Here is a 27,743-nt window from a genome sequence, read left to right on the forward strand (position 1 = left end):
ATAAATCTCCCCCATTGCATTTCTGTTTCTAACACAAACCTTTCTCGATCTGCGGTGTTCCCCTCGATATGAAGAATGGGCCCCTAACTGCAGAATGCCATAGCGGGCTGTGCCCTAGCGAAAAATGTACACGTATTAACCTTTTAGCTCCCAGACAGGCCTGTAATGCATAGTTTTATTGAGATCTCATGCAGGTCCTGCTGGTGGAAAATAATAATAATAAAAAAAAAATAATAATAATAATTAATAAATAAAATAAAGTAAAAGTTAAGAAATTCATTGGCAAAGGCCACAGAAATGGATTTCCCAGTTTTGTTGTGTTTTTTGGCTGCTGCGGCCAAAAGCGTAGTCGAATATCAGTTAACAGTAGAAGTATTGTCCAACGCTCATTATTTCTGCCACCAGTCACTGAGGTCTTTTTGTTATTCTATCCCGCTTCTCTGTTTTGTTGTGTCATAGGATCGGACAATTTGGGACTGGGAAACAACGCCGTGTTCTTCTTGAGAAAATGCAAAGCCATCTGAAAAAAAAAGAAAAAAAAAAAGTGAGAACGAGTGAAAGAATATTTCCAGAACGGCACATTGTAACAAAAAGTCTGCAGAATACAGTAAGAACTAGGAAGGAGACTGTAATAGTAGCGCTATTAAGAGCTGTTCGGTGTTTATGCAGTGTTTTTTTTTTTTCAAACAGTGTGTCTCCAGCTGTTGCTAAACTACAACTCCCAGCATGCCCGGACAGCCAACGGCTGTCCGGGCATGCTGGGAGTTGTAGTTTTGCAACAGCTGGATACACATTGTTTGAAAAACGCTGCTTTAAAGGGGTTATCCAGGAAAAAACTTTTTTTTTATATATATCAACTGGCTCCAGAAAGTTAAACAGATTTGTAAATTACTTCTATTAAAAAATCTTAATCCTTTCAGTACTTATGAGCTTCTGAAGTTAAGGTTGTTCTTTTCTGTCTAAGTGCTCTCTGATGACACAAGTCTCGGGAACCGCACAGTTTAGAAGAGGTTTGCTATAGGGATTTGCTTCTAAACTGGGTGTTTCCCGAGACAGGTGTCATCAGAGAGCACTTAGACAGAAAAGAACAACCTTAACTTCAGAAGCTCATAAGTACTGAAAGGATCAAGATTTTTTAATATAAGTAATTTACAAATCTGTTTAACTTTCTGGAGCCAGTTGATATATATAAAAAAAAGTTTTTTCCTGGATTACCCCTTTAATATGCTGACAAAAGTTGGTCAAAGACATTGGCGGCTTTACATGTGAATAATCTTGTGCCTATGCTGGAGGAAACAAGGGTTGGGACCAGTCGGACTTAAAGAGGTACTCCGGTAAAAAAATTTTTTTTTAAATCAACTGGTGCCAGAAAGTTAAACAGATTTGTAAATTACTTCTATTTAAAATCTTAACCCTTCCAGTACTTATCAGCTGCTGTGTACAACAGAGTAAGTTCTTTTCTTTTTAAATTTCTTTTCTGTCTGACCACAGTGCTCTGTCCAGAGCAGGATAGGTTTACAGACAGAGGTGTCAGTAGAGAGCACTGTGGTCAGACAGAAAAAAAACGTAAAAAGAAAAGAACTTACTGTGGAGCATACAGCAGCTGATAAGTACTGGGAAGATTAAGATTTATATATAGAAGTAATTTCTGGCACCAGTCGATTTAATAAAAAATTAAAAATTTCACCGGAGTACCCCTTTAACCCTTTATAGATATCTGGCAGCTCCTTATCTTTTACCTATATTGAAGCACAGGGGTGAGGCCAGAGAAGATAACATTGGGCAGCTATCTTATGTAAATGGACATTTTACGAAAGAAGCTTCTGCTTTCTAGACATTCTTTAAGGGTACCACTTGCTACCTGTTTTGGAATCCTATACTGCCCCCCTCCCCTTCATGTCACTGCCCTATGATATGCCTCTTGTTATACATCATACGTCCTGGAGGAGAAACAGATGTCTTCCAGCGGTTGGTGACCCAAGACATGTCCAAGATTTCACAGACCGGGTACATTTTGCTTGGTATCTCATGGGGCTTTAGATCCATTAAAGTTATTAGGGTTATTAACGATTTGGAAGAAAACAAAAAACAAATTTCTTAAAAAAACAGCACCACACCTGTCCTCAGGTTGCGTATGTTATTGCAGCTCAGTTTCATTAAAGCGAATGGAGCCATGTTGTAATACCACACACAACCTGACCAGTATGGTGGTGTTTCTGGATAACCCATTTGGAAGGGTTGTCCAAAGTTAAAAAAAAAAAGGTTTATATATGGCTGGGAGCACGATAAAAATAAAAAAGTAGTCATACTCACTTCCCCTGCCCCCCCTGCAGCTGATGCTCTAATGTTTCAAGTCCCTACTTGTCACTGTCACTTCCTTGTTCCTGGGAGGAGTTGACCCTACAGGGACTGTCAATCACTGACTGAAGCGGGACATCACTGTGGCCAGGTATTGGCTGAGTGGGGCAGTTCCTGTGGTGGGGTCAATAAGTCACAGGAACCAGAAACAAGGAACTAAGCGCTCCATAGAATAATATTGTTGGACCCAGAGAGCTGAATAATTGCATAAATGAACTGCTCACCCTGGGTGGTTGTGTAGGCACATACACAACAATGGGAATAGGTACAGGATAGATCGTCTGCTGCCCTCCGGAACATAAACGGTAGTAGATGTTTGGCTTCAAGGGAACCCGGCTCGCGGTGCTGATTGACCAGACAGGTAGGTAAACTTAAAGGAGTAGTCCAGTGGTGAACAAGTGGTGAACAACTTATCCCCTATCCTAAAGATAGGGGATAAGTTGCAGATCGCGGGGGGTCCGACCGCTGGGGCCCCCTGCGATCTCCTGTACGGGGCCCCGACAGCCCGCGAAAAGGGGGCGTATCGACCCACGCACGAAGCGGCGGCCCACACGCCCCCTCAATACAACTCTATGGCAGAGCCGCAGTGCTGCCTTCGGCAATCTCCGGCTCTGCCATAGTGATGTATTGAGGGGGCGTGCCAGCCACCGCTTCGTGCGGGGGTCGACACCCGCTATCTGGCCGGAGAGCCTGGCCCCCGCACAGAGAGACTGCAGGGGGCCTCAGCGGTCGGACCCCCTGTGATCTCAAACTTATCCCCTATCCTTAGGATAGGGGATAAGTTTTTCACCACTGGACTACCCCTTTAAAAGAGGATTTATTGACCAAAATGCAACGCGTTTCGCTGCGCATGCGCAGCGAAACGCGTTGCATTTTGGTCAATAAATCCTCTTTTAAGTTTACCTACCTGTCTGGTCGATCAGCGCTGTGAGCCGGGTTCCCTTGAAGCCAAACATCTACTACAGGGACCAGAAGGCAACAGAGCGGCAGCTACCAGAGATTGGGGCTGCTGAGAATGACTTCTTTTTAATTTCCGCCTATAGAAAATATTTTTATCTTCTGACAATTCCTTTGAATGGTTCTAAAGCCACCAAGTACAATTTGAGAAATGATCTAAAGATCTAATAAAGTTAGTAGTGGAAAGGTTGGGGTTATATGGTCTGTACTATATATTAGACAACAAATATGTTTTAAAAGCCATAAATGGGTCGTCCTGGTCCCTATCTTTTTATTTATGTTTTTAATAAACAGCTCAGAAGGTTGTAAAATAATAAAAGTTGTGCTCACCTTAGGGCTCGTTCACATTGGCGTTGTGCTCCGGTATATGGACACAACGAGGGGAGTTTAGCAGTAGAAAAAAGTACATGCCCATTTTTTGGTGGTGTCAGTTTTGCTCTAAAGCGTTTTGGGGCCGTTCAGTGCAAAAAAAAAGCCGAATGGACCTAGAACAGGACCGAGCACAATGGCATTGTAAACTTAGCCATACCAATCCCCTTTTACCCAGGTCCCCAGCTGGGCTCTATCAGCACGTGACATGAGACCATTGCAGCCAATCACTGACAGGCAATCAATGGCTGTGGTGGCGGGTCATTGCTTCTAGGGGTGCCCCTCACAAGTAGGGTGGAGCAGTACATAGCTCCCACTAGGGCTGGGCGGTGTACCGGTTCATACCGACATTTTTGTGCTGCACGATATGAATTTTAACCCATACCGCAATACTGGTTGGGCCCCTCCCCCTCGGGAATGAATGAATGAGTTGTCCCCACATCGGGGAACTAATCACAAATCACCCGCAAGCGCTGTTCTGCCCCCCAATTAATTATCAGCCCAGAGCTGTCCCCATCGGGGTAAATACTGATATGTCACCCGCATACGCTGCCCTCCTCATCCTCATGTTTGTTGCAGCCGCCGGCACTGACACTCTATACCAGTGGCCTTCAACCTGCCGACCTCCAGATGTTGCAAAACTACAACTCTCAGAATGCCTGGACAGCCGTTGGCTTTAGCTGACCATACACATTGGATGTCCAAACTTGCCAATTGTGGTAAGGTCCTCCTTACAGACCCCTACTAACAGCCCGAATGCTTCATACATACTTGGTTCCCCATAAGATAACATTACTGGAGCATCATAGTGCTACTTCTCTATTATTCTTCCTGGAAATGCATAGCTCAATTAAAGGGGTACTCCAGTGGAAAACTTCTTGGGACGTGTCCTACTGCCAGGGGATCGGTAGTACCCAGTTGTTAAAGGGGTACTCTGGTGGAAAACCATTTTTTTTTTTTTATCAACTGGTGCCAGAAAGTTAAACAGATTTGTAAATGACTTCTATTAAAAAATCTTAATCCTTCCAGTACTTCTTAGCTGCTGAATACTACAGAGAAAATTCTTTTCTTTTTGGAACACAGAGCTCTCTGCTGACATCATGACAACAGTGCTCTCTGCTGACATCTCTGTCCATTTTAGGAACTGTCCAGAGCAGCATATGTTTGCTATGGGGATTTTCTCCTACTCTGGACAGTTCCTAAAATGGACAGAGGTGTCAGCAGAGAGCACTGTGGTCATGATGTCAGCAGAGAGCTCTGTGTTTCAAAAAGAAAAGGATTTCCTCTGTAGTATTCAGCAGCTAATAAGTCGTGGAAGGATTAAGATTTTTTAACAGAAGTAATTTACAAATCTGTTTAACTTTCTGGTACCAGTTGATTGAGGCAGGTGCGTTCCCACGCTTTTAGTTTTTGCCGGTTTTCCATTGCGTATTTGAAAGGGGGCGGGCTCTTCTCGGCTGTCTGCAGCAGATTTACCACGGAGGAATTTACGTTGCGTAAATTACGCCGCAAGCCCAGTGGAAGTTAGTAGGGACTGCGGCGGATTTTCCGCAACGTAAATTCCTCCGTGGTAAATCTGCTGCAGACAGCCGAGAAGAGCCCGCCCCCTTTCAAATACGCAGCAGAAAACCGGCAAAAACAAAAAGCGTGTGAACGCACACTAAGAAAGAAAAAGCTTTCCACCAGAGTACCCCTTTAACAACTGGGTACTACCGCTCCCCTGGCAGTAGGACATGTGCCAAGACACAGACCTATCAATGTGTAAGGACACACCCTATTGGCAATTTATTCATATTTCCAGGAATAACACAGACATGTCAAAGTTTACAGACAAGATGCTCTAGAATTGATATTTCGTGAGGAATACACATAAGTGACAGATCCTTACAAGACAGGAGAACGACTGAAGGGTCTATATTTCCAGGTCATTTGCATTAATTTCGGGTGACATGTTCATTGATTCACCTTTATCTAGGATTAACCTTGTTCAATAGGAAGGAGAATGCATTTACTGTAGCTGTTATCAAGCATAAGAAAACACGCATTACCTTTCTAACAAAGCTTACCTTTAGCCCGGGGTCAGATAGAGATCGCAATGCAAATTCGGGTCTCGGAGGCTAAAAGCTTCCCCTCATATCACGTCTACCTGATGCGCACTTTAATTAATTCCCAATCCCCACCTGCCTACAGGAAGCAGCCGGCCGTATTATTTACGCTCACATACTTACATGATACACTTTGCTGGACGGAATTAGCACGAAACAGGCTTGGAGGGGTTTTTCTGCCAAGTCTCTTCAACAAGTGGTCACGTTCATTCAAGCTGCAATAAGATCAAATAAACATTACTTTCAATGCATGTCAGCCCGGCCCGGAAACAGCTGCTGCTTCACATTTGAAATGGTCTCTTCTTACCAGACGACAAGCTTTTTGGCAAACAAGGGGGGCACTTTTCTTATCAATGATGCAGAAAACTCCTGCTAGAACTGAAAAACCTGTCTCCTGTGAACTTGGGTTATAGATATTAAAGCGCACCTTTCATTTCACCCAAAAAAATTTCACCCAAAAAAAAAAATGCATGTATGTATATTACTTACTAGGTCATGCAGATTCTTAAAGGGGTGCTCCGGCGCTAAGACATCTTAGCCCCTATCCAAAGGATAGGGGATAAGATGCCTGTTCGCGGTAGTCCCGCCGCTGGGGACCCCTGTGATCTTGCACGCAGCACCCTGTTACAATCAGTCCCCGGAGCATGTTAGCTCCGGGTCTGATTACTGGCGATCACAGGGCCGGAGCATTGTGACATCACGCCCCCGTGTGACGTCACGCTCCGTCCCCCTCAATACAAGCCTATGGTAGGGGGCATGGCATCTGGCGATCAGGCATCTTATCCCCTATCCTTTGAATAGGGGATAAGATGTCATAGCGCTGGAGTACCACTTTAACATGTCTTTGTTATGTGTCTAGCTTTTGTATTTGGCTCACAAATCCCTCTGTTCTGCTGCTCACTCATTCTGTCATCCACTGCTTAGAAAGGGATGTGTCTGAGGCAAGCACTGAGCCTACCCTCACTCACTATGCATTCACTTCCTCCCTGAGTCCCCTGTGCTGGATCTCTTTATCCAATCACTGCAGGCTGCTCTGTAACCCCCTCCACTCTGTTTTCATGCTGCAGTATGATAGACAGGACAGGAGTGAGCACAGAGAAGTGCTAGTTCCCATGCTCACTTCCTGAACTTTGTCCCAGCCTGTGCTTCAACTGGGAAAAAGATGATGCTACATTTAAAGGGTACTCGGGTGGAAAATGTTTTTTATTTTTTTTTAAATCAACTGGTGCCAGAAAGTTAAACAGATTTGTAAATTACTTCTATTAAAAAATCGCAATCCTTCCAGTACTTATTAGCTGCTGGATACTACAGAGGAAATTCTTTTATTTTTGGAACACAGAGCTCTCTGCTGACATCACAAACACAGTGCTCTCTGCTTACATCTCTGTCCATTTTAAGAGTAGGAAAAAATCTTCATAGCAAACATATGCTGCTCTGGACAGTTCCTAAAATGGACAGAGATGTCAGCAGAGAGCACTGTGCTTGTGATGTCAGCAGAGAGCTCTGTTTAAAAAAAAAAAATAATAATAATTTCCTCTGTAGTATTCAGCAGCTAATAAGTACTAGAAGGATTAAGATTTTTTAATAGAAGTAATTTACAAATCTGTTTAACTTTCTGGCACCAGTTGATAAAAAAAAAAAAAAATAGTTTCCACAGGAGTACCCCTTTAAGTAGCATGTTATACTCACAAAGATATCTAGTGTAAGTGTACAGGTCCTTGGGGGTGCGTAACTGGTGCCTACTGAAAAGGGTGACCTAGAAAGCTTGCCGCTGCAGATTCCTGAATGCTGCTAAACCTATGGCATTGTGGTATTGTTCAGACTTTGGAGGAGAATTATCAAGACTGGTATCGCACATGACTGTCTACATTAACCCCCGTCCAGCGCATAGGCAGGCTAGATTTATGTAGAAGCGTGCGCCTCTATATAAATCCAACATGTCTGTGGTCCCTTACTTAAAGGGGTACTCTGCCCCTGGCATCTTATCCCTTATCCAAAGGATAGGGGATAAGATGTCAGATCGCCAGGGTCCCGCTGCCGGGGACCCCGGGGATCGCCGCTGCGGCACCCCGCCATCATTACTGCACAGAGCGAGATCGCTCTGCACGTAATGACGGGCGATACAGGGGCCGGAGCAGCGTGACGTCATGGCTCCGCCCCTCATGACATCACGGCTCGTCCCCTTAATGCAAGTCTATGGCAGGGGGCGTGACGACCGCCACGCCCCCTACCATAGACTTGTATTGACGGGGGCGGGCCGTGACATCACGAGGGGCGGAGCCGTGATGTAACGATGCTCCGGCCCCTGTATCGCCCGTCATTACGTGCAGAGCAATCTCGCTCTGCGCAGTAATGATAGCGGGGTGCTGCAGCAGCGATCCCCGGGGTCCCCAGCAGCGGGACCCCGGTGATCTGACATCTTATCCCCTATCCTTTGGATAGGGGATAAGATGCCTAGGGGCGGAGTACCCCTTTAAATATCAGATTTGGTCCCTACTTAAATCTCAACTCAGATTTCAACTAGCATGCGTAGACCGTAGCATATTCAGTGAGTGGGTGACTATGCCCCCTTCACATGAAACCATGCCCATTTGGCCAGCTCGGAGCAAATGGAGCTTGTGTGAACTTTTGTTAAATTGCCCCCATTGTCTATCACTGGTTTCAGATTACTTTATTTAGAAAGTTGTTATCTGATCACTGAATGTTGGTGTTATTTGATCACTGTATGGTAGTATATATTTAGGCGTTGTGTGGCACTACTAATTAGGCCAGTGTTTCCCAACCACTTCCAGCTACAACTTCCAGCAGGTCCAGACAGCCAAAGGCTCCTTAACCAGGGGCGAAGCTATAGAGGTAGCAGTCACACCGGGGGCCCTGGTGCCTAAGGGAGCCCCAAAGACCATCTGCCCAATAAGAAAGTAGTACAATAATTGGCATATGGGGCCCTGTTGCAGATTTTGCATCGGGGCCCTGAAGCTACAGGCTACGCCTCTGTCCTGAACCTCTCATACACATGCCCACTGGGCTCAGCCAAGTGTTCATGTGTTTTGAACCAGGAAAGGGGAGTAAGCCACTGCCAGACATCTCTAGTGGTGGCTTGTCTTCCCTAAGAACAGCATAATCCAGCATGTTGAAGTCCAACAGTCTTCTCTCCCCTGAGGTCTCCATACACATAAGATGATGGACCATCCCTGCTGAAATCGGCGGCTTTGGCCAACATTTATCTCATTTGTAAAGCCAACTTTATACTATATAATTCTGGCGGAGTCTAGGTGGAGCTTACTGTATACAGCTATATTTTGAGCCCAATTATAAAACAGCATCCAATTTCGGATGTCCTCAGGACAGTGTTGCCCAACCAGTGTGCCTCCAGATGTTGCAGAACTACAACTTCTAGCATGCCCGGACAGCCGAAGGCTGCAACATCTGGAGGCACACTGGTTGGGCAACACTGCCTTAGGATATCTAAAAAGAAAAGACTGAGTTCTTGTAGGTTAAATTTTTGCCTGTCTGATCCTATGTCATTCCACAAGATAAGCGGCACAATCTATAGAAATAACATCCGCGAAGTGTCTAGGCTGTCAACCTGATGACCATTCACCTGACAGCTATATAACAGCTATAGAATGCCTACAGCGGCTTAAAGCTCCTAGTACATTATTTCCGACATAATATTAAAGAAGAGCGGCGCTGGAGTCCTCGGTTTCCTTGCTGCCCCCTTGCTTTTAGGGCTATATGTACTAGTGCTTTATGACCTTTTATGTTATTATCCCTAATTTTGGTTTACTATAGAGAAAAATGAAGAAAGCTGTGTGCGCTATATATATATATATATATATATATATATGTATATATATATATATATAAATTATTATTATTCATAAAACTGCCATGTTATCTATGATAATAATTTAAATAGTAACAATAAAATTAATTTAAAAAATGATAATCATAATAATATTAAAATATTATTATTAATAAAAATAATAATAATAAAAGCTGCCATGTTATCTATGATAATAATTTAAATAGTAACAATGAAATTAATTTAAAAAATTATAATCATAATAATATTAAAATATTATTATTAAAAAAAATAATAATAAAAGCTGCCATGTTATCTATGATAATAATAATAATTATAATTATAACATTAATCATAAAAAATAATAATAATAATAATCCTAATAATAACAACATATTATTATTAGAAATAATAATAATAATAATAATAATAATAATAATAAAACTGCCATGTTATCTATGATAATAATAATAATAATTAAAATAGTAATAATAAAATTAATTAAAAAAATTATAATCATAATAATATTAAAATATTATTATTATTAATAATAAAGCTGCCATGTTATCTATGATAATAATAATTTAAATAATAATAATAATAAAATTAATCATGAAAAAGAGAATAATAATAATAATAATAACATATTATTATAATAAATAATAATAATAATAATAATAATAATAAAGCTGCCATGTTAACTAGTTACTAGGAGGAATCTTGTCTTCAGGAAATTATGCAGTAATATATCACTGGAGGCGCCAGGTAGACTTTTACGTATAGCTGATACTGATATATAGGGAGTTTGTCCACCTTAAATGTTTCATCTACTCCAGGCAGTAAAACCAATCTCAGCAGATATCAGATTCTTCAGAGGAATTCTAATACTCTATATATTCCCAGCCTTAGATGACAATCGTCAGACCTAAGGCAGCTGTTAATGTGTTTCATTTCCTGCGCTTCCTTTGTCTCGTATCTGTGTACATTCACCGCCGGCATCAGATGAGTAGTACCTATCCAGCACTGGGATACAGTATACGATGCAGTGAATTATATATGTATAATAATATCAATGGCATTATTGTTATGTACTACAGGAACTGTACGGGTCAGATGTCCTCCGCTTCATGTGATCTGAGTTTATAGGTCGATATCCCAATCATCCCTGTAATGACCCACTGTGTGTGGGTCATGTGGCAGTATGCAGGTCATACAGGGAAAAGAAGAGTTAAATCCTCCACATTGCAGTAGCTAATTTTACCCTATGACCTATAATTAGGGTAATAATGATGTTCTACAGTATGGCACTGCGGTCGCTAGATATAAACTAGGTCTTAGCGTTCAGCTTGGACCTTCACTGGATGGCAGACCTAGATAAGTGGGCCCCTACTAAACATAGTTAAGTACCCCAATAGCATTGATCCAGAGTAAGGCAAAATCCCCATAAGGTAGAAGCCAATTTTCCGAAGTTTGCTATCTTCCCCCTTGCTATCTTCAATCATTTCCACCCCCCCCCAAACGGTCTGCATTTGAATGTAGTTATTGGATTCCACATGCACATTACCACTAAGACACATTGATGATCAGCTATCAACTTGTCAAGGACATGCACCATGTAGTACATGGAGGTATCATATGTATTCATGCATTAAAAAGTCTGGATAACCCCTCAATTTGTGGTAACTCCAAAATAAAAAAAATAATATAAATGGCCCTATTAAAGAGTACCTATCACCAAACTAAACTTTTAATATATAGTTATGTAATTATAAGACATTTTGCTATTTACTTGCAGTTGAAATTCTCAACCTTTATATGTTTTTAATGTGAAAGAAAAAACGGCCACTAGGTGGCTCTGTTCAGTTCCCTGCTACAAGTCAAACAGTTAGATTGGTCTGGCAGGAGACCAAACTCAGGAAGTGTGTGCGGGGCATGGCGTGACACAGCTCTCGCAGGCTTCAGTGACGTTGTGCCTGCTGGGGAACGCCCACTTTCTCCGGGAGCTCACACAATGTGAGCAAGGGGAAAGGTATGATACAGAGCTTTTTAAAGCTCAGAATTTTTTTTTGAGGGGTGTTAGGAACAGTTAGTGAATATAATCTGATATATATATATAGGATTAACAACAAGTAAACAAACATGTCTTCTAATTTAGCATTTGATAATCCTGACTTTCTTTTTAACAAGTCTGATCCAGAAGACTGGACCAATTGCGGGACTCCTCTGGTTAAATAACATATTGGTAGCAGCAGGTTTTGTAAAATAATTTTATTTTGGGCTTTCTTCCTTGAGCTTCCTTTAGACCAATAAGTAAATTCTATACTATTTTAATGGCTGTCCAGTAACCTAGAATACTTTATTATCTGGCACCCAAAAAAAAGAGACTTTTACTCTATTAGAATACATGAGTAACATGCTTGGAACATAAGCTGTCTGTATGTGATGGCATTAGGAATAACTGATGACACAAGGATCTGCAAAACTAATTTTATAATCCATTTAGTCGGATTTTACTAAAATTGCTAGAGAGGGAAAAAGTTGCATTTATAGAAAATATATACATAAAATATAACAACTACTCCATTAAATAATTTTCTCTCCTAATGGATTCTGATGATTAGGAATTTCAAAGAATGGATCAAAGGCATCATCTGTATTGACTGAAGCACATACCCACCGTGTGTGACCATAGCAGGGACCCTAATGACATACTGCATGAAGAACGTGCCCTATATATACATTTAGTAGGGTAAATCATGTCTCCACATCGTAAACATCTTACATGTAAATTGGTTGCTGAAGAATTTTTCTGAGAATGTGATGTATTAATGACTGTAAAAAGTTCCATCATGAAATTAGTGCATGGTGCTATGGCCTTTCATAGGTAGATTCTTATAACTATGGCACCCACTAAATGGACCCCCACAATGTAGCAAACCCGATACCAAGAGAGATCATCAAAGGCTTTTTAGTGGAAAATTACAGCCAAGTTTTGCACTTTAGGAACCCATATAACTGGTGCCACCTTGTCCTCAACAAGAGAGGCTAGTCAACCTTGGCTCAGTAAATCTAAGATAGAAGTACTTATCAGGTGGGTACAGCAGTTTGATTCATGGTACCACCCACAGGTACGGGACAGCTGTGATTGTCAGCCATTTTCCGACAGCAACGACTGATAGTGGAGAAAATTCATATAGAGTCATATAACACGTAAACAGCTCCTACCAATAATGATTCCTCCATTGTCATCTCCGTCAGTCCTAGCCCTAAAAAAAATTTCTATGAAAATATGGGCTTCTCTTTTGGGCTCACCAGCTACATCTAAAGGCCGAACATTCATGATTTATTTATGAAGAGAGGAGGAATAAGCTACTGCCTGACAGGTCTGATGGCAGATTATCACTCCAAGAACAATAGAGTCGGGCAGTGGAAATCCACATGCTCGACCCTTTTCTCCCCCCAACATCGGAAAGAGTTGAGAGGCCACCATACACTTTGGACAGTCAGCCAGTCCAGCCAACATTAATGGAGCATGCATGGGGACCTTAAGACATCTCTCTAGTATCCCCGTGAAACAACTGTCTACAGATGGGCGAGTCTTCCTTTTGGAGGAGGCTCTGGATTTCCTAGTATGGGATGATGTTATTCGTTAGGAAAGATAATTTGCATACTTTTTACCCATGAAAAAAAGGCTCTATCCCACTTCTCTCTTCAATATTTAAGGCCAAGAATTTATAAACCACCAATTTGTCAGTGGTTAATAAAAAGGTTCAGACTGTAAATGGAGAACTATCAATCATCTCTGGTGACCAGATCCTTATGTTTTCTAACTAAGGGTCTAAGGGTCAACCCCCCTGCTATGAGGAGATCACTAGGGTGATCTGAGAACTGGAAGACATCATATAGTTGTCAGTGAGTGTTGGCCAGCTTTAATTATCATCAGAGTCTTTGTCTTTTTTTTTTTTTTAAGAAATCCAGGTAATGGGAGAAGGGGTGGGGGGATAACTGGACCTATCAGGGTCATGTGGACATATATAACCCAAATAGTGACAGAGGAAACTTAAGCTGTGTGTTCATATAAGGTACGTTCACATATAGTGGATTTGTTGCAGAAATTTGGCCACCTGAAAACACGTTCAATTCATCTGAATTATGTTGTTTTGGAGGCCAAAATTTCTAAAACCTGCTGAGTGTGAATTCATCCTAGGGTTTGGGTTACACAATAAGATCTGCGATTCCCAATTTGGTGGATGATCTGAGGTTTTCTCCTGTGTTGTGTTTCCAGGGTGGGCATCCTTTATGATGTACGTGGAGTTTGCCCTGTGGCACCCAACATCCCCTCCATCTCCTTAGACTAATGACCGCTAATGATATAATGATACGCGACTTTACTTCATCTGCTAAAAAACAAGGAGCAATGAAGATAAGAGAAGCTATTTACCTGCTCTCCAAGCTCCTGATATCTATAATCTGCCCTGATAGTTGTTACGACATTTCTAGAATTTTAGACCAGGTCAGGATATTGATCTGAGTTGAGCTGGTGTGATATTATATGTAGGAAAATGAAGTCTAAAGATAATATTTATAGTTATAAGTAGAAGTTGAATGAAAGTGGCACTCACCCGGGCAATGGCACTCACCTGGACAAGACAAAGCAGGGGAAGGTATGGATGGCAGGGGCGTTGGAACGCCCCTGCCATCCATACCTTCCCCTGCTTTGTCGTGTCATCATGCACCGTTTGTGAATAATAAAGATAAATATTGCCATTGCCCGGGTGAGTGCCACGTTCATTCAACTAATACTTATTTGCTTGTTGTCAGCATCAGTTGAGCACCACCAAAGTTGGCATATTGGTGCGGGTCGATTGGGGATACCGGTGCCGGATTATGTGTGAACTAGCACTTATCAGGCAGTGCCGGACTTCTTGTATTGTTCAATATTTTTATTTAGAACTTTTGTCATTTGTTCCAAGTGGCTTATCATTTACGCACAACATCGACATCATACTATCATGGTTATAGGGGCATTCTGAATGCCAACCTCTGGGAATTACTACATGTTTATTAATCTTTTCTGTGTGATGAAACCATCACACAGAAAGGACTAAATAGGCTGTAATCCTGGACTAAATAGACTGTAAAGGAGCCAACACATTAAATAAAAGTCATCCGGACCCACTGATTTTAGAGGGACTGGTCAACTTACAGTACATTTCCCCTAAACAAAAGGCCCCTTTATAGCGGTATGCCCATCTCCAAAATTTATCCCCTGAATAAATGGACTGCACTGCATATGCCCAACCAGTGCTCCATTCATTCTTAATGGGACTTCCGAACATTGCTGAGCACTGATGCTTCATTCATTCTTGGGACACTTGACCTTCATTCTTGGCATAGGGTGGGGGGGGGGGGGGGGCAGTTGTCCCTGACGGATAGACCTGAACTGTGGATAGGGGATAACTTTTGATGATGAGAATACCCTTTCAGCCTTAACATGAAAGGAACAAGGTTGAATAGATGTGTGGCCATCAAATAGGAGATCATTGAATCTGATCTCTCCATAACTTTGGACAAGTTATAAATGGTGGCATCAAACCATTTGTAAATGCAAACACTATACTGCATTGGCTTCTTTTAAGTATAAAATGCAAATAATCAATTCATAATGACCAAAGTAATGTGCCTAGCCCTGGCCTGGTCTAAGCTTGACGGGCACGTATGGGGCCTCAAACAGACATAAATGCTATGTGTATGACGTATTCCTGAAATGTCTTTATTAAGGTAGAATACCTATGTACTATGGCAGGTGTTGGAGAATCCTATGTTTTTGTAACCCTTTTTGTAAAATGAGATGTATATAGCCGAACTTCATGGGCCCACAGATTTCTCTTCGGGCTAGTACACATATCTATAAATCTCCTTCAATGTAGCCACTGAATGCGAACCTCCATTGTTTACACTGCTGGTTGGATACCATTTTGCACAATTATTTCCTGACCTGACATGGCTTTGTTCATAGCCCTTTTAACACACCCACAAACACTAGATAAATAATCCCCATGCACATGTCATTCGGTTGTCAGCAGTAGTGTGGGCAGCAAGTCAGCTTTCAATGAGGGCTTTCAGTTGTCTGGGGAAAACAAGCAGTATTGATTGATGGCCGACGTTACAATCTTATCTAAACAAAGATAATCCTGAGCGCTTGTTTATATCTGCTACAAATGCTGAGATGGCCATCTCCAAAATCTAATCTCCAGAGATTAATATAGGTTGGCGCTCGATGCCCTTAAAGTATGTGATGTAAATAACTACCGGGATTATAGTATATCTACACACATCATTGTCCATTGCTAGAGGGGAACAACTGTCTATATTATTGACTACTGTCTGCAGCCTTTATAAACTATGGTCATACTCTATTATATTATGTATTCAGTACAAGCACTGTTGGGAGACAATACGCATCCCATGTTTCTGTGTGCCAGATTTATAAAGCAAATTGAGCAAAAAAAATGGCATACATGCTGTGCACCCCATTTATTATGCATTGAAGGAGCATTTTGTACCTCACTAGACAATCTTGAAAAGTATCTAGTGAATTTAGAGTGGCTAAGAGTAGTTCTTAAATGCATGCAATTTATTTATTGTGTTCACCAATTACTGGTCTAATGTAAACCCCCATATACATAAGAGAATTGGCTGTTTCCACAGACCCTGGGCAGGTTCAGCAGTTGTGTTAGATAAGTGGGTGCCAGCTGGAACTCCCACACTTTACAGAATAGGAGTACCTTGTGGTTGGAGAAGAGGAAATGTAGGGACCTTCACTCTAGAGGTGAAAACTTCCCAAAAGCCTCCAAAAACCATTTACTGTTTTCATTTATTATTCAATGCGTTACTAAAAAAAAAAGGTCTCTTAGGCAAAACATTTAAATGGACCCCTGGTTTGTTACACTAATAACCCTATGCTAGTGTGTTTTTTGGATACATTACCTCTAAGCCAGTGTATTAGTCCCTTTTTAATGCCTATGCATATTTAATGTTTATCGTAACGTATGTGTTTTACTGAAATCTGACTGTTTTGTAACAAGGCAGAGCGACTAACTTCAATGTACTGCACCACACATTCATATGTGGTTAGAAGGTTCTAGAAAGTGGGAGGTCCCTGCTCAGCCACCAGTCTCCTCCCTAACTCTCTAGAAGGATATCATATCTAGAGTGGAAGGTCTATTTGTAGTCTAGAGTATAGTGAGAGGAGTAAGTACAGTATAGAAAGCCTGGGTCTCATGGTCCACTCCTAACCCCAAGTGAATGCAGTACAGAGAGCTAATATCCAGTTCTATCCAAGGGGTTCCTATATACATTTATTTATTTTAGTCTTGTGGTTAAAAATACTAATTTTAATCAGCAAGAATAAGTTTGTACAAGTGCCTCGCTGCAATCTAGGACCTGTAAAGGGCTTCAGGCCAGGCCTAGTAATCTGAAGGGGCTACAGTGGCTGCGTACACTCTACAGCATACCCTACAGCTGGGCACTAAAGAGAATCTGTGGAATTACAGGTAACAGAGGAATCTGATGGGAGCCAACTGGTGTGTAGTGTTGAGCGGCATAGGCCATATTCGAATTCACGAATATTCGTCATATATTCGCAAATATTCGCATATTCGTAATATTCTCGTTTTATTTTCGCATATGCAAAATGCGCATATGCGAAAATTAACATATGCGAAAATTTACATATACAAAATTAGCATACGCGACAAATTCGCGTATACGAAAATTCGTATATGCTAATTTTCGCATATGCGAATTTTCGCATGCCAATCTCACACACTAGTATTAGAGCCTTCTTTACATCACACAAGCTGGAAGCAGAGAGGGATGATCACTGTGATGTGTACTGTGAAAAAAAAATAAAAAATAAAACGAATATTCGTAATTACGAATATATAGCGCTATATTCGCGAAATTCGCGAATTCGCGAATATGCGATATTCGCGAATAATATTCGAATTGCGAATATTCGCGAGCAACACTACTGGTGTGCAGCCTGTGTCCTCTGGAGCAGAATAACCCTGAGACTATACTTACCTTAAACCCTTCTTCCTAGCTGGGCAAAGACAGGGAGAAACTTATCTATCTCCCATTCTTTCACGAAACGTAAGGGTGCTCCCTTGCACTAGCCTATCAAGTGGGGGATTGGAATCGTCTATTTGATTTATCTGCAAAAACTGACTTTTATTACCTCTCATTGGGAAAAAAAAAAGTAAATGAGAGACTGTTTTACACCAACCTGCACCTTTGTACTCTACGGACTCCCAGCATTATCTGTGAAGACCCCTCCCCATCGTCCACTGGGTCCTGCTGGCTAATACTATACCCTTACCTTTCATGTGCAATTAATAATACTGGTGTCTTCTTATGTAACAGAGGAGCCTTTGGGACTAGTCTGGGAGCAATTGCTATGTCTGCGCCCTCTATCACTACACCTATCATACCAAAACTTTTACACAATTTCTCTCTAGTTGTGGAATAAAAGAAAAAAGGGTAATTGATCAGCTAAACGACTTTTAATGCATAAAGACACCACATGTATGATCCAGGAGCATGGATGCAGGTGACCGCACTCCCCCGGTAATGACAGGAAAAATAAGGAAAGATGGGTCCAGCTCCTAGTAGAGGAAATTTTCGGATAAAACTTAACGTTTAATAGTCCATATTAAAAAAAGAGAATAGCAGCCTCCATGAGTGGCAAGTGACATGTCACCCTTAAAATTAGAGTGAAACGCCGACGTGTCGGCGTTTCACTCTAATTTTAAGGGTGACATGTCACTTGCCACTCATGGTGGCTGCTATTCTCTTTTTTAATATGGACTATTAAACGTTAAAGGGGTTATCCAGGAAAAAAAAAATATTTTATATATCAACTGGCTCCAGAAAGTTAAACAGATTTGTAAATTACTTCTATTAAAAAATCTTAATCCTTTCAGTACTTATGAGCTTCTGAAGTTAAGGTTGTTCTTTTCTGTCTAAGTGCTCTCTGATGACACGTGTCTCGGGAACCGCCCAGTTTAGAAGCAAATCCCCATAGCAAACCTCTTCTAAACTGGGCGGTTCCCGAGACACGTGTCATCAGAGAGCACTTAGACAGAAAAGAACAACCTTAACTTCAGAAGCTCATAAGTACTGAAAGGACTAAGATTTTTTAATAGAACTAATTTACAAATCTGTTTAAATTTCTGGAGCCAGTTGATAAATATATATATATATATATATATATATATATATATATATATATAAAAAAGTGTTTTCCTGGAATACCCCTTTAAAGGAGAACTCAAGAACATAAAAATTGTCCTCCATACTGCCGGCAGTAAAAAAAATAAAGATGTACATACCTTCCTCCACTCCCCCTGGGGCCTTCGGTAACCTGCTCCGGCCTCCGTCTCGATCCTCTTCCTGGTTGCCGGTGGTCGGAGAGTCTTACTGCGCTCAGCCAATCACCGGCTGCAGTGAAGTCCCGACTCGGCCGGCGATAGGCTGAGCGGCAGTGTGACCTTATCGGCCCCGGCCGCAGGTGCCGATGTAGTGAAGAATTTTGTGTCCTGAAGTGTTTTCACACTGCCGCTCAGCCTATCGCCGGCCGAGTCTGACTTCGCTGCGGCTGGTGATTGGCTGAGCGCAGTATGATTCATCCGACCACCGGCAACCAGGAAGTGGATCGCGGCGGAGAACGGAGCCGGTTACCAGAGGCCCCGTGGGAGCGGAGGAAGGTATGTACATCTTTATTTTTTTACTGCCGGCAGTATGGGCGACAATTTTTATATTCCGGAGTTCTCCTTTTCGTTTTATCCAAAAATTTCCTCTACTAGGAGCTGGACCCATCTTTCCTTATTTTTTTCTCTCTAGTTGTACTGAACACATCCTATTCTCACTTATGAGGCTGAAACTCATTTTTTGACAAATGTACAACTGTATATGAATAAAAACAAAAAAGTTCTACTTCGAAACAGGAAAAATGTTTGGCTCCTTTCACCTACATGGCGGCACACATTAGCTGCTCCTCAGGTATGCTGAAGAGAGTCCCCACAATACTCTCACAGGCTCTGAAGAGGGAGGCCCCGAGCATTAGATTTCCTGCTTTCTACTTGCAACAAGTTCTCCATTACTTTTCTCTCTTTATGGATTGAAGAGGCCCATTGAGTAATTGGACCAATAATACGAGCTGGCTGGTCAATGCCGGGGTCATGGCTATTGAAATGACTAGATATGCATCTGTATTCATTGGCTGAGTAGAAAGGAAGAGGAGATAAGTAACATACCTCAGTACAAGGGTGAAGCTAGTCATGCAGTCCCTCTTAATCAGCCGTGCAGCAGCTTTAAAGTTCAGCAGAAAACCACTTAAGTGAAAGGGAATCTCACAAGTAATTGTGTCCCTTGTTAAAAGGGACAAGAAAAGGGAACAGAAGGAGTGGCCCGAGCTCTTTAATCCGGGCCTGACATGAGCCGCCCGTCAGAGCTACAGAAAGGAACAAACGGCCATCTTTTCTTCATGCGCAGACACATTACCATACTTCCTTGTTTGTACTTTTGCGCTCAGCTAATTTAATTGCATGGAGCACTGAGGCGGCTTTGTGTCTTTAGCTCATTGGAATTAAAATGTTTTTTGGTTTTTTTTCACAACTGACATTTTGTTTTGTTTTGTGAAAAAAAAAATCAACAAGAAAAAACTTTCCAATATACTTTATGAAATTTGCCCCTAGTCCCGCTCTCAGTTTAGCATTCATGAGACCTCTATAGCTGTACTTTGATTTTACAATAAAACAGTTCAATCACCGTTAGGTTGGCTTAAAGTGTATCTAAAGGAAAAAATAGAAAAAAGACCCCCCTCTAGGCGCAGGCCTCTCTGGAAGAATTAGGCAAAAAGATATGTTAAAATGGAATATCTTTTATTTTGACAACCAATGACGTCTTTCGGGTATACACCCTTCCTCAGAAGCAAGGGTGTATACCCGAAACGCGTCATTGGTTGTCAAAATAAAAGCTATTCCATTCTAATATATCTTTTTGCCTTATTCTTCCGGAGAAGACTGTGCCTAGAGGGGGACTTTTACATTTTTTTTTCCTTTAAATATCATTTGTGGACGGATCCTAGTCCTCATCCCACAGCTTTGCAACATCTTCGTGAATCTGCAGATTATCTCTACCCACTATTTTGGGTTATATGTGCATATACCGTGCGCTCCAGTTGAGCACATTACTATCTGTTCAGTCCATCTGATCATCCCAGTTTAATGCACTAGGCGCCTTGTGTGGTCTTTTTTCCTGTTTCCTTGTTTAAAGTGTATCTGTCATATTACAGAAAAAATGATGCCTATATATGTTACTCAATAGGCCATGCAGATGTTTTTCATGTCTAGCTTCTGTATTTGGCTCACAAATCCCTCAGTTCTGCTGCTTGCTCATTCTGACATCCACTGCTCAGGAAGGGACGTGTCTGAGGCAAGAACTGAACCCACCCCCACTTCTCATGTATTGACTTCCTCCCTGAGTCTGCTGTGCTGTGTCTCTGCATTCAATCACTTACAGGCTGCTCTGTAACCCCCTCCTCTCTGTTTTCATGCTGCAATCTGATAGACAGGAGTGAGCACAGAGGAGAGTCCGCCCTCACTTCCTGCACTTTGTCCCTGCCTGTGCTTCAGCTGAGACAAAGATGATGCCGCAGCCAGACAGGATCATGCTCTGGGTGGTATGGGGACCCCTAGTGGTCTTTTTTTTTTTTATAAGCCATGATTTCTATGAAAAGCAGATACAATCTTTTTATGAAGTATATTAGAAAGGTAAATGTTTTGCCAAGATTTGCACCATTTAAAAAGTTTTTGACTCGAACAGCGCCCATATAAGATAATTGTAACAAAGTGCATTTTACTATCTATACTACGGCCGCAAAGTGAAGAACCTCCTGGAATTCTATTGATCTAAACTTAGATTATCTCTTATTATGAATGATGTGCAGATGGGCCCTCAGTGCTACCAGAAAAGTATATGGACCATCTATAAAAAGTGGGTACTCGGACTGACCACATTAGGATAACCCCTCTCTTCTCTCCATTGATATTGTAGATGCTGTACCTATACTGGATACTGATACTAACCTACTTCTATCTAATTCCTGAAAGGCTAATTTATATAATAGATAAATGTAAGTTTAAGTCTTGTAAAAACCATAGGTTTCAATACCACCACTTTTTTTTTTTTTACCACTTTTTCTCTGTTTTTTTTTACTAATCTGTTTGCTCCCTGGAGAGTTTTTAATGTAAAGCATGTGCTTAATTCTGCACACACAAACCTATGCATTAAAAAGAAGGAGTATGACACATGAAGAAAGACAGTCCTCCTACTTTCCCAGGTTACTTAATAGCTAAATGAGAGGGAAACAAGTAGGACTTTGTGAGGGAGCAACAGTGAAGCGAATGAAGGGTGAGAGGTGTAAATGTGATAATATACAGCGCTTACAACTGAATTTTTTTTCACTTTTGTAATCCATGGCTATAGGAGCCACTAAAGTACAACATGGTCCTAATATGCAGACTCCCCGCACATCTGGACGGCCGTGCCGGGGGATGGGGTAAATGAATTCACAATGCAGAAAAAGTAAGTCTAATTGTATAATAAAAGTGCTGCATAGTATTACCAACCCATAAATTAGCCTCCGTCATCTACGTGCCCTATCCTATGTCACCTAACAAAAATTATCAGACGCAACTGAACAAAGTTTACATCTGCTTTATATTATACGAGAAGAGTTTCCAGCATTGCTCGATCGTCCTACCTAAACCTTGTGGTAGAGGAAAAACAAAAAGGATGCTATCATCCTCATAACCTGTCCTCATATCTCATCCTCATATCCCGTCCTCATAACCTGTCCTCATATCTCATCCTCATATCCCGTCCTCATATCCCTTCCTTATGTCCCGTCCTCATATCCCATCCTTATGTCCCATCCTCATATCTTATCCTCATATCCCGTCCTGATATCTTATCCTCATGTCCCGTCCTCATATCCCATCCTGATTTCTTATCCTCATATCCCGTCCTCATATCCCATCCTCATATCTCTACCTCATATCACGACCTCATATACCGACCTCATATCCCGTCCTCTCATATCATGTCCTCATATCACGTCCTCATATCCCATCCTTATGTACCATCCTCATATCCCCTCCTGATTTCTTATCCTCATATTCAGTCCTCATATCCCGTCCTCATATTCCTTTCCTCATATTCTTACCACATATCCCACCCTCATATCCTGATCACATATCCCGTCCTCATATCCTGACCACATATCCAGTCCTCATATCTCTACCTCATATCACGTCCTCATATCCCATCCTCATATCCCGTCCTGATTTCTTATCCTCATATCCCATCCTCATATCCTGACCACATATCCCGTCCTCATATCCTGACCACATATCCCGTCCTCATATATCTACCTCATATCACGTCCTCATATCCCGTCCTCATATCCCATCCTCATATAACGACCTCATATAACGACCTCATATCATGTCCTCATATCACGTCCTCATATCGATGAATTATATCGATATTGATATTTGTACTTCCTTGAAAATAATAAAAAGATAGAATACAAAAAAATGAAAATGTGGCTCGCAAGCTAGACCGATGTATTCACCCAGAGGTGCAGAGCAGAGCTTGTGGGGTCAGGTGTGGTTGAGCTGTGATAATAATAATAATAATTTTTAGATAGCGCCAACAGATTCTGCAGCTGCGATGAAGAGATTGTGGTTGAAGCACTTGTGATGTGGGCATATCTGGCTAACAATAGTGTTTTAGTCCTTGAGACAAAAAAGTGAAGAAAAAATGGGATGGAAATTGAAGGGGTGTGGAGTATGGGAGGGAGCGTGCCTTTCAACATGGACCAACGGGTTGCAGGTAAGATATCTGTACCTTTATCGAATGTGTAGCAACTGTGAGAAGCCATCATGTCCACGTGGGCTAATATTCCTGCAGAATGTTTTTCATTTCTCAATTCGGAAAGCCAAAGGAGCTCCAACCTGCTACTAGATGAGGGGTTTTAATTACCGTAAGTGGCGATTTAGTCAATATACTATGTCATTCATAATACATACAGTATATATATATATATATATATATATATATATTCTTATATTATTAATGTTATATGCTAAATTTAGGGGAGGGGGACTACTAATACCATGATTTAAAGGGGTGCTCTTAAACAAATTTGTAATTTCCAATGGGGCAGAACAAAGTAAATAAATAAATGAAAAAAGAAAAGAAAAAAAGAAATAAAGTAGCTCTACAATAGGAGAAAGGGATCGAACGAGAACTGATAATTAGGTTGTGTACCCTATACAACCACAGAGTAAATAAATGTGAAGAGAAAAGGTAACCGCTCTCTAGTAGAATCCTTATATACAGTATGTAGAGTATGGGAGCTTAATGTGTACAATGAATCAGATATATTACTTGTATATGTCCAATATTGATGTTGAATCCAATCATTAGAAAAATAGAAATCAAATGATATCATTAAAATATATATATTTATTAAGTATATAATTATTAAACCTTTTTTTTTTTTTTTTAATAAAAAACCATAAAAATTATAATAAACGTAAAAAATGGAATATTGTACAGCCACCTGGTTTAAAGCTTATCTAAGGGGATATTTGCAGAGGTATGATAGTTCTAGTTCCTGAAAGATAAGCAGAAAATCTTGTTTTCTGATCCAAAACGCTACGAAACGAGTCTTGCCTACTAGCAACACAGCACTGCCACTTCAAGATCTTTAAGTTTATCCTTATTCGACATAAAGACAGGACTTCAACTTCCGGCTCGCTAAACCCACGTGGAAGATGCCGCCCACAGCATCTACAGGTCTTCTCCGGACTCCAGACATCACACAGCGATCTCTCCCTCCCCAGGCTCGCCGCAACAGTGGATCGCCAACCAGGACAGGTGATACCACTATCCAGCTGGAACCATAGGCGGGTAAGTGTGAAAGCGCTGCGGGACCGAACACTGGGATCAGTAAGCAGTGCACAGCACACACCGTTTTCCCAACGGATATAGAATATGAAATAGGACACACCATCTACAGTACGGTGCAGAGCATCTACCATATTTTTTGCCGTATAAGACGCACTTTTTCTTCCCCAAAACTGGGGGGGGGGAAAGTCGGTGCGTCTTATACGGCGAATACACACCTATCGGGTCGGTCCCTGCAGCCATCAACGGCCGGGACCCGCGGCTAATACAGGACATCGCCGATCGCGGTGAAGCCCTGTATTAACCCTCAGACGCGGTGATCAAAGCTGACCGCCGCGTCTGAAGCGAAAGTGACACTAAGCCGGCTGCTCAGTCGTGCTGTTCGGGACCGCCGCGGTGAAATCGCGGCGTCCCGAACAGCTTACAGGACACCAGGAGGGACCTTACCTGCCTCCTCGGTGTCTGCTCCGTGCCGGGATCCCCTGCATGGTCGGTGCTCTCCTTCGACGTCATCACGTTGTCGCACACGCCGTCCCGTCATCCAATAGGAGCGTCATGCGTAGCGATGTGATGACAGCGACTGAGAGTGTGGATCCCGGGGAAGAAGACGTCCGGAGCGTCGGGGACACCACGGGGACGCGGCGACAGCGATGGAGCGACATCCAGGGCAGCGGTGACGGGTCCGGAGCGGCAGGGACAAGTGAGTATTACCTCCTATACCAGTCGTCTTCAACCTGCGGACCTCCAGATGTTGCAAAACTACAACTCCCAGCATGCCCGGACAGCCAACCGCTGTCCGGGCATGCTGGGAGTTGTAGTTTTGCAACATCTGGAGGTCCGCAGGTTGAAGATCACTGTTGGGTTCAGAATATTTTTTTTCTAGATTTTGCACCTTTAAAATTGGGTGCGTCTTATATGCCGGTGCGTCCTATAGGGCGAAAAATACGGTATACCCTTTTCCCAGTACAGGATTATAACACCAATGGATGCACAGCATCTAATTGTAACATGACCCTGCTTTCCCAGGTTCAGAAAACAAGATTTTCTGCTTATCTTTCAGGAACTAGAACTATCATACCTTTGTAAATACCCCCTTAGATAAGCTTTAAACCAGGGCTCATTTTATACTTAAGTGGCTGTACAATATTCAGTTTTTTACGATTATTATCATTTTTATGTTTTTTTTATAAAATATTTTAATTTACGGTTTAATACAGTGAGCTTCAGCAAGGGCCCTGCAGACAGCTCGAGTTTGTAATTATATACTCAATAAATATGTATATTTAATGATATCATTTGATTTCTATTTTTCTACTGATTGGATACAACATCAATATTGTACATAGACAAGTAATATATCTGATTTTCAGAAATACCGTACTTGTACATTTGAAATATGTTTAATTTCACATAATGCATCAGTTTAGACTATTTATCTTTATGCTAAAACCCCTTTAATGTTAAGCGCCCAGAGTTCTGCGCAGTGGGTGCTTTCCAGGCCCCTCCTCTCATCTCTGAGTGGCAGCCGTATCGTCCAATCAGGTGTCACTCATCATTTTCTAATTAAATAATTAGGAAACCATTCTGATGTCATGACTCGCCTTGTCAATTTACTTTCAGCTGTTGTACTCAATTTTATATAGAACAATATTTTAATAACCGCGCTTTATGTTACAGTATATAATTTTTTTTTTTTTTTTTTACTTTTGTTCCTCTGTACATCTGCTAGGAGGTCACGTCATCATCTCTGCTCATTGTCTCTGGAAATTCTCATTAAAAATGATGTCCCCTGGATGGAAATGAAGTTTGTTATCAAAACTAGGATGGATAAGGAGAAATACAGACTATGGTATGAGAAGATGAGATCACACATGCAAGATTCAGAGGAATTTCTTACAAATTATAATTGGAATGCTTATCTGGGAAAGTATGTTTTTAGAGATTGAGGAACGTACAGAGAGGTTCTCGATGAATACTAGGGCTGAGAGCCGCAGAGATAAGGCCTGGCCTGGGAAAAAAGGTTGCAGACAGGATGGGCCAGTGGTGACACAGTGTCTAGAGAATGGTTTGCATTGAGCAAGAACAAGCAAGGGTGGAGCTGGAGATTACAGGGTAAAGGAGGAGGTCAACAAAACGTAAAGTACAAGTTATCTAAAATATTGTCTTCATCAATGAGCGCTAAAATCACCAATTGGCAGCACAGAATACCATGTAAAAGAGAGACGTTCTAAAATGCCTTAGCAATTTTGTGTTATTTCATGCCATTATGTCATCGGAAAGGGATTGGGGTATATTTGAAATTAGACAGAGACATTGGATATGGAAATGTAGACAGGTTCCACCACAATCGCACGTCTATGGGGAAAGCTCTACTGTCCCTGACATCTTCCAGTGGAAGAGACAGATAGGTTAGATATTTATTGGTCCAACCCTTTCCTCCATTAGCAGAACCAAAGGTGTCTGGCTTCCACGTATCTCCCTCCCAAGTCTGTTTAAAGATTTTGGGACCTTCTGCCAAAATAAATGTTTTGTCCACCAGTAATTTTCTATGTAATGTCATCATGGACCCCGACATGTCTTACCAATCTTAGTCGTATGCACATATGTGTGCTCAGAGTGCCTCTTGTGGGTCTGCTACGGACACTTTCTAGTAGGTAATAAGTTGAACCCACCAAAGGCTTCAGTTGAAAAGTCAATACCACCTTAAAAGGGGTACTCCGGTGGAAAACATTTTTTTTTTAAATCAACTGGTGCCAGAAAGTTAAACAGATTTGTAAATTACTTCTATCAAAAAAATCTTTATCCTTCCAGTACCTATTAGTATCTGTATGCTACAGAAGAAATTCTTTGCTTTTTGAATTTCTTTTTTGTCTTTTCCACAGTGCTCTCTGCTGACACCTGATGTTCGTATCAGAAACTGTCCAGAGCAGGAGAAAATCCCCATAGCAAACCTATACTGCTCTGGACAGTTCCTGACACGGGCAGAGGTGTCAGCAGAGAGCACTGTGGACAAGACAAAAAAGAAATTCAAAAAGCAAAATCATTTCCTCTGTAGCATACAGCTGCTAATAAATACTGGAAGGATAAAGATTTTTAATTTAATTTAT

The 27,743-nt window shown here is 41.5% G+C and overlaps 1 protein-coding gene and 1 long non-coding RNA gene across 6 annotated transcripts in view; one reads left to right on the forward strand and one right to left on the reverse strand.

The window, feature by feature from the left end:
• Positions 1 to 27,351, forward strand: LOC130358482 (uncharacterized). The gene is made up of 3 exons (XR_008889536.1): positions 1 to 126; positions 460 to 607; positions 26,366 to 27,351. It is a non-coding gene; the product is annotated as an uncharacterized LOC130358482 (long non-coding RNA).
• The window catches only part of ATP8A2 (ATPase phospholipid transporting 8A2), a 955,662-nt gene continuing 928,038 nt past the window's right edge, over positions 120 to 27,743 (reverse strand). For 4 of the 5 annotated variants that reach the window (XM_056561782.1, XM_056561783.1, XM_056561787.1 and 1 more), the window contains 2 exons: positions 5,913 to 6,004; positions 120 to 520 (listed from right to left, as the gene is read on the reverse strand). In XM_056561782.1, the coding sequence (XP_056417757.1) occupies positions 423 to 520; positions 5,913 to 6,004 (190 nt within the window). In that variant the 3' untranslated portion in view covers positions 120 to 422. Of the gene's footprint in view, positions 521 to 5,912; positions 6,005 to 26,321; positions 26,426 to 27,743 lie in introns of those variants that run through there. The other variant, XM_056561784.1, reaches the window with a different exon arrangement.

The sequence above is a fragment of the Hyla sarda genome, chromosome 2 (assembly GCF_029499605.1).
Source record: "Hyla sarda isolate aHylSar1 chromosome 2, aHylSar1.hap1, whole genome shotgun sequence".
NCBI lineage: Eukaryota > Metazoa > Chordata > Amphibia > Anura > Hylidae > Hyla > Hyla sarda.